Source organism: Triticum aestivum, chromosome 5A (assembly GCF_018294505.1).
Source record: "Triticum aestivum cultivar Chinese Spring chromosome 5A, IWGSC CS RefSeq v2.1, whole genome shotgun sequence".
Taxonomy (NCBI): domain Eukaryota; kingdom Viridiplantae; phylum Streptophyta; class Magnoliopsida; order Poales; family Poaceae; genus Triticum; species Triticum aestivum.
This window is the reverse complement of record NC_057806.1, coordinates 71,387,287-71,395,901: the sequence shown is the minus strand read 5'-3', so window position 1 is coordinate 71,395,901 and position 8,615 is coordinate 71,387,287. Positions and strand designations below refer to the sequence as shown.

Here is an 8,615-nt window from a genome sequence, read left to right as displayed (position 1 = left end):
ATCTCTGGGCCCTCTCGGTAATGCACATCACTATAAGCCTTGCAAGCAATGTGACTAATAAGTTAGTTGTAGGATGTTGCATTACGGAACGAGTAAAGAGACTTTCCGATAACGAGATTGAACTAGGTATGATGATACCGACGACCAAATCTCGGGAAAGTAGCATACCGATGACAAAGGGAACAACGTATGTTGTTATGCGGTTTGACCGATAAAGATCTTCGTAGAATATGTAGGAACCAATATGAGCATTCAGGCGCTATTGGTTGTTGATCGGAGACGAGTCTCGGTCATGTCTACATAGTTCTTGAACCCGTAGGGTCCGCACGCTTAACGTTCGATGACGATCGGTATTATGAGTTTATGTGTTTTGATGTACCGAAGGTACTTCGGAGTCCCGGATGTGATCACGGACATAACGAGGAGTCTCAAAATAGTCGAGACATGAAGATTGATATATTGGAAGGTTATGTTTGAACACTGGAATGGTTTCGAATGAGTTCGGGCATATACCAAAGTGTAACCGAAACCCCCCGGGGGCTAAATGGGCCTACATGGGCTTTAGTGGAAGAGAGAGGAGGCGGCCAAGAGGTGGGGGCGCGCTCCCTCAAGCTCAATCCAAAATGGAAAGGGGGCTGGCCTCCCTTTCCTTCCTCTCCTCCCCCCCTTCCTTCCTCCTCCTATTAGGATTAGGAAAGGGGGGAAACCTACTCCTAGTAGGAGTAGGAATCCTCCTTGGGGCGCACCATGAAGGGTCGGCTGGCCCCCTCCTCCCCTCCTTTATATACGGGGGAGGGGGGCACCCCATTGGCACACAAGTTGATAGTTGTCTTAGCCGTGTGTGGTGCCCCCCTCCACAGATTTCCAGCTCGGTCATATCGTTGTAGTGCTTAGACGAAGCCCTGCGTCGGTAACTTCATCATCACCATCATCACGCCGTCGTGCTGACGAAACTGTCCCTCGGCCTCAACTGGATCAAGAGTACGAGGGATGTCACCGAGCTGAACGTGTGCATATCGCGGAGGTGTCGTGCGTTCGGTACTTGATCGGTTGGATCGCGAAGACGTTCAACTACATCAACCACGTTACTTAACGCTTTCGCTTTCGGTCTACGAGGGTACGTGGACACACTCTCCCCTCTCGTTGCTATGAATCTCCTAGATAGATCTTGCGTGATCGTAGGATTTTTTTGAAATACTACACTCCCCAACATCTCCATCTTGCCCATATATCTTGCATGCCATATTTATTGATGATTAATTTATTTTCCCATGTTTACAAAGTAATGTGACGCGGTCATTGGATCCAAAACCTTACTGTTTTCCTTATGAATCAAGTATTTTAGGCTTTAAGTTACACCAAAATACTATTACTACCATCGGACCTATTTGCCCATTCAATTATTTACATGCATACTGTGCATGCATATGTCAATAGTTGCACTGTGCATTTTAATTCTTCCTTTCTCATACCAACATAACACAAGAAATCCCGCTGCAACGCGCAAGGTATCTACTAGTGTCTCCAACGAGGCAATCGTTGATTCTGGCATTCAGATGTGTGCAGGCACCCAACGTATAAAGTCAGAAAGATTCCTTTGTGCAATACATTTCTATATACAGCTGACACCTTCTGACAAATACATGATCATCACGTCCCCACTACTTTTATATCTAGTACTGCATGCACACTCATAGTCCTCTTCACCCATAGAGAAACTAGCATTTTTTTCTTGTGAGATATTAATTCACCAATATCTTGAAAACAAAAATCTGGTTATTTCATATTTCTGTATATTTGAGTTCCTGACAATGAGATCTTTAAAACAAGACCAATTTTGACTATATTTCAAACGAGTTAAAAAAACCGATTTTACTCATTAAAAAACGATTTCACTCATTTCAGTCAACAAAAGTTTACTCATTCCAAACAAATTATATCACTAATTTGAAAAATACATATTCACTCATTTATAGAATGATTTCACTATTTTGAAATAGCAAGTTTCAGTCTTCTTTAAAATAGAGGTAAATACACCAGAGGTCTTAGAACTTGCGTGCGGCGGTTACTTTGGTGTACAAAGTTGTAAAATACGTGTTTGTGGTCACTAAACTTGCGAGGCCGTTCAAATACAGTCACTCTCAGAGTACGCATGCGTATCCATAGACGGCAGTATGGCACAGGCCCCCTGTCAGCCACCGTAATTGCTCTTGTATGATAGATTTGTAGAAAAGCCCGCAAGTTCTTTTTTTATTTACATAGGAACCCCTAAAATAAGAAAAATAGTGGGGCGGCGGGGTTCCATACTTGGCCGTACTGCTAAGTGGCACGATTGAACAACCACCATGCCAACAGTATCATGTGTTTACTTTGCACTACTATATTATACTGTATATCCTATCCGGGTGGACCCAAAAAATGATAATGAAGAAATTTATGTCTTCTAATAATAAGAATGCAAAGTGTAACCGGTGGGTTCGAACCTGTGACATGGAGATTCACTCGCGCATAAGCCAACCACCAAGCAACTGCGACATGTGATGTAATTTAGAGATAGACAATGTATATGTTTTTATCACTCTTGTTCTCTATAAGTATGTGCCATTTTAAAAAATGTTTAAACATTGTAAAAAATGTTCGTGTAATTCAAAATATGTTCATGCAATAGAAAAACTACGCGAACAGTTTTTTGAACCATGCGAGCATAATTGTACATTGTGTAAAACTCACATTTTTTTTGAAATGTGTCAACATTTTTTAAATGCAATGTACATTTCTTAATTTACATGAATATTTTTCACAGTGTTTAAACATTTTTATAAATGCCATGTAGTTTTTTTAATGCATGTACATATTTTGAATTGCACAAACAATATTATTTGAAAATAATACATGAACAATTTTTTCGGATCCACAAAATTCTCAAATAAAACGAATAGGTGTTATTATGAATATTTAAAAACTATTTGTGTTATTATTATGCAAACATTTTTATAATTCATAAGTATTATTTTAGAATAATACATGAAAATTATTTGAAATTATCTTGTTAATGGCATTATAATTTGCATACTATCTACAAATTTCTGAAAAATAAACAAGTGCAAAATGAGTCGCCAGACCACAGCCCATTTCTGTTCCATGAGCGCTTCCGTTTTTGTACATTAATCTTAGTTACTCTTAATAGCTGTCTACAGATGTGTGGCGTAGTTTGTGTGACCTGTATTGTACTAGCATTAGGTCGGGGTCCGAGATCTGGCAGTTAAACTTTTCGTCCCATCGATTGTTGATTTTCTATTTTGCATAGAAGAAGAAGAAGAAGGGGTTTTGTGCAAAAATGCGTCCATGTGTCATTGACAGCGGGCCCATGCCATGCATCGACGGATACGCTCGCGTACAGAGAGAGTGACTGTATTTGAACAGTCTCGCAAGTTTAGTGACCCCAAACACGTATTTTGCAACTTTGTGCACCAAAGTGACCGCCGCGTGCAAGTTCTAAGACCTCTGGTGTATTTACCTCTTTAAAATATGATAGTGAAATATGCTTCTGAAATCCTCTTTTTGAAGAATCGAAATCATTTCTTTGACAGTTGAAATAACCAGTTCACTCATTCTGAAATACGAAATTGGAATCGGAATAGCTGAAATGACATTGCAAAAAATTAAAAATTATTTATGCCACTCTATTGAAATACAAAATTTCAGTATTTTGTAAAATATGATAGTGTATTTTTTAATTGGATTGAAACTTTATTTTTTGAAGAACTGAAATCATTTCTTTGGGAGTTGAAATAATCAGCGTCAATCATTGTGAAAAATGAAATTGGAATTGGAAAAACTGAAACGACATTGTAAAAAAATTAATATAACAAGTTACACGTATTTCACACGAAAATATGTGTAAAATGTACGAAGAATAGATTTCACTCATTTCAAATATTGGTCCTCAATTAAAAAACCTTTTACTTCAGGAAACTGGTTTCGCTCATTTCTAAAAATTATTAGCTTAGAAAAACAATTTCACTAATTTCAGAAAACACATTACGCTCATTTTGCAAAACTAATTTCACTGCAAATTTATAAAATATATTGAAACGTATTTCACTCATAACAAATGTCAATTTCAAACACTGAAAAATGCAGTTTCACATAAAATGTTGGTTATATTCCACTTTTTCAAATAACCTATTTCGCTCGTTCCAGAAAACACATTACATTCACTGAGTTAAAATACTATATTTTACTTGTTTCAAAAACCGATATCACTCATTACAAAAATATTGATTTCACTAGTTTCAGAAAACACATTACACTCATTTAAAAAATAGATTTCACTCATTTCACACATTTTTAGAAAACATGTTACACTCACTTAAAAAGTATACATTCCACTATTATGAGAAAACACATTATGCTCACTCGATTGAAATACTCCTATATTTCAATCGTTTCAAAAACTGATTTCACTCATTACAAAATATATTTTAAAAACAAATTTCATTGTGTATTTCCAACAAAATTGAAACGTATTTCATTGATCACAAATATCAGTATCGAACACTAAAATAAGTAGTTCCACACAAAATATATTGAGTGAAATATGTTAATTGAAACGTTGAAAATTTAACGTGTTTTAAATATATCCAAGATTGATCTTGTTCTAAAGGTCCGATCTTTGCGCTACTAATTCAAATATATAAATTATTTCAAAAACAAAATTATAACTTGAAAGGTATGAATGATTAAAATTGTCATGGGGTGAATAAAATGAGAGGGAATTGCACAAACCACCACTTATTGAGGCTAGTGTTGCACAAAACACCTACTATACAGGTTTGTTGCGAAGAACACCACATATTGGTGTAATACATTGCAAATAGGTCTAATCTAGTGTTTAGACACATTGATATAATTCCAGATAGATAGGTCTTCCTTGTAAGTGCACATGTGGCAATAAAAACCGGCCACAACAGCCAACATATTAGACTGTCATTGTCTTCCCAAACATGTGGTCCAATTGAGCCGTAACTTTCCCAAATTAATATTGAATACATGTAATATTTACAGGAATTGTTTCACATTTTACTGAAAATGTCAAAATTTGAATAAAAAATAGTATGGGCTAACTAAAACTTCCACACTCTAGCAAACCATTGGTCTAAATGGGGTAAAACTTTCCCTAAATGGTAATGTCAAAATTTTCACATTTTCTGAAATTATTAAATTTTGAACAAAATGTTGAATGAAAGAAGTTCGGCATGTGATCACTAGCACCAAAAACATGGTAGATATTGTTGCCATTAGATTTTAGCATCCAAGTAGTTTCTATGTGGCCACTACATCCAAGTAGTGGTCATCACAAAATAATAATGACTAATCTCACAAACCTGGTTCGGAGGAGGAGCTCTAGCTCTCCGCGGCCGGTGATTGCGTCTATCCTTCACTACTACCGCCATCGTATGCGCCCGCGGCGGCTCCGCCCGTAGCCACCGGGACATATGTGGTGGCAGGGCGTCGTGCGGGAGGGTCGGCACGCCGCGGGTGTGGCTCGATGCGTCGGAGGAGGAGCAAGTGACCTAACTTTAGCAGTGGCACCGCGCTAGAGGAGGAGCGGGCCGATGAGGAGCGCCGCATGCAACGCGAGCGCGGGGAGGAGGAGCACCGACAGCGCTGGCTGCACGAGGAGGAGGAGGAGGAGCGGCGGGAGCAGGAGGAGGAGGCGCCCTGAGCCAGGCAGCCTTGTCGGAGGAGGCCAAGCTGGCGGCCTACCAGACGCTGTTCCCCTGGGCGCAGCCGCCGGAGTTCCTCGACCTCACCTGCTCCAACAACGAGGATGACACTTAGGGCTATGGGCGAGGACGGCTAGGAGGCTTTTTTGTTTTTATTATGTTTTTATGTTTAATTATGTTTGAAGTGGACTTTGACTGGAGGTTTTAATGTTTAATTATGTTTTAAATTTAAATATTTTATGTGCCTATTTATTTATTTAACTCCACGTGGACAAATGTGTCGGTCAAGGTGGGCGCACTGACCGTTCTAAATCAAAAATCGGACAAGCGTCTGCTTGGCTGACCCGAACGAACAAAAAACAAATAAAAATCATGTTTGTTTGCATCGGCCGGTTGACATCGCCCTTACAAGCGGGACCTATCTATCTGAAATTATGTTAATGCGTCTAAACACTAGATTAGACCTATTTACAATGTATTACACCAATATGTCGTATTCTTCGCAACAGACCTGTATAATAGGTGTTTTATGCAGCACTAGCCCCAACAAGCGGTGGTTTGTGCAATTACCTCATAAAATGATGTTTTGTTGGTGAGAGAGGAGAGAGTGAATGTGTCATAACCTTGTACCCGTGTGAAAGAAAAATAGAAGGACAGGACAATGCATGTTATCTTTATCTGCCAATGGAGGAACCCACAAGAGAGAAATGCCAACACTTAAAAGCCAGAAAAAGATGTCAAATACGTGCAACTGTATTGGGATACACACCATGTGGCTGCACCCCATTGGGTGTGCGTTGCCGGTAGCTCCCGGTGCCGGTAAAAGTTACTTTGCGTTCTTCAACACAAGCGCTATATAAGCGACGCGTGATATAAAATCTGCTTTTATTATGCACGGACCTGATTTAAAATCTCCGACAGCCGCATAAAAAGCCTGTGCGCTATAACTACTGCAGCGCGCATATTAAAAAGGCATCGCGCGCAGCATATTTAGTGTATCGGTCGCGCGCGCTGCAAATTCTAGGCTGCTGCAGATGGGACCGTTTGATTGGGACCGCTGAACTCGCACGCGCTACATGTTTTGCAGCGTTTGTTGGAGCAAACATCTTCTAACACCCTAAAAAAAGTACTTGCGTGCTGTTGGAGATGCTCTGAGAGACCAGGAAAGATGGTGTGGCTGAGAAGAGAGCTCCACCAAGCTGCGTTGAGCTAATTCAGTCGATTGAACCAACTGTTCGGGAAATTGATTTTGCATGCACGGTTCTGATCAGGTCATGGCGGTGTAGAGATGCGCCGGCAGCCTGGGCTCCGGTACGGCGACGAGTGGCACCTTCCTGCGCGTCGACAGCCCGACATGCTCCTCCATGCTCAGGTCCTCCGGCGAGACCCCCTCGGGCAGCCGCCACGCGAATCCTTGCAGCAGGTTGGCCAGGCCGGCGCCTATCACCTTCATCGCCAGCCCGTACGCCGGGCATATCCGCCGCCCGGCACCGAACGGCAGCAGCTCGAAGTGCTGCCCACGAACGTCCACGGCGCTCCCGGCGAAGCGCTCCGGCCGGAACTCGTCGGGCCGGTCGGGCCACGACGCCGGGTCTCGCGCAATGGCCCACACGTTCACCAGCACGCGCGCGCCGGCGGGGACGTCGTAGCCGGTGACCAGTGTGTCCTCCCGAGCCATGTGCGGGACTAGAAGCGGGCCCACCGGGTGCAGCCGCATTGTTTCCTTCACCACGGCGTCGATGTAGGGGAGGCGGGCCAGGTCGCTTTCTTCGACCCACCGGCTGCGGCCCACCACGCGGTCGAGCTCCTCGGTGGCGGCGGCTGCGGCATCCGGCCGGCGCAAGAGCTCCGACATGGTCCACTCCATGGTCACCGCAGAGCTCTCCGTGCCACCGGCGATGATGTCCTGGACAAAGGCCTTGACGCCGTCACGCGTGAGCCTTGCTTCTGTTGACGACGTCCCAGCCGTCTCGCCTTCCTCCTCGGCGAGCTGCAGCAGCACGTCCACCAAGTCCCTCGCTGCAGCGGACTCGCCGTGGCCAGTTCCGGTAGCCATCGCCACCTGGCGCCGCTCCTCGTCGTGCTCATCGAGAATCCTCTCGAGGAACCGATCGTACACCTTGCTCAACCTCTTCATCCTCCGGACGCAGCCCTGCACGTCGAGCCACCCGAGCCATGGCACCCACTCGCCGACGTTGCTCACCGCTCCGGTCACCGCGAACGCTTCATCAAGCGTTCGCCGGAACTCCTCACCCTCAGGGCTGCCGTAGCAGCCCGACCACTTCTCCCCGATCGACATGCGCAGGACATTCCGCAGCGTGGCGTCCGCCAGGTGCTGCCGGACCGCAACGGCACGGCCGCGGCATTCGAACAGGCCACACACGAGCGCCCGGAGCTCCTGCTTCCGAATATACTCGTACGAGTCGACGCGGCGCGGGGAGAAGAGCTCCGTGGCGCAGAGCCTGCGCGCCATACGCCAGTATGCGCCATACGGGGTGTGCACGATACCAAGGTACCCGTACGCGGCGTGCTCGCCGGCAGCGGTGCACGGACGGTCGGCGAAGGCGAGGTCGTGTGTCTTGAGGACGAGCCGGGCGGCATCGGCGGAGGAGGCGACGACGGCGTGGTAGGAACCAAGACGGAGGTGCATGAGCGGGCCGTGGCGCGCCGCGAGCGCAGCCAGAGCGCGGTGCGGCGGGAGCGCGCCCGCGAGGGCGCCGAGGCTGCCGAGCACTGGCCAGCCCCGCGGTCCCGGCGGGAGGTTCAGGGCCTCACTCTGGCGGCGCCGTGAGAAGACGGAGCTGAGGACGAGTACGATGAGGATGGTGACCAAGGCCATGGCCATGGGCAATGTCAATGTAAGCTCCATTATTGAAACGTTTTGGC

At 45.0% G+C, this 8,615-nt stretch overlaps 1 protein-coding gene across 1 annotated transcript; it reads right to left on the bottom strand.

Annotated features, from left to right (window-relative positions):
- Positions 1-6,600: 6,600 nt before the first annotated feature.
- LOC123106610 (trimethyltridecatetraene synthase-like) lies at positions 6,601-8,615 on the bottom strand. The gene has a single exon (XM_044528712.1). The coding sequence runs from the start codon at positions 8,596-8,598 to the stop codon at positions 6,997-6,999; it is 1,602 nt and encodes a 533-aa protein (XP_044384647.1). The 5' UTR covers positions 8,599-8,615; the 3' UTR covers positions 6,601-6,996.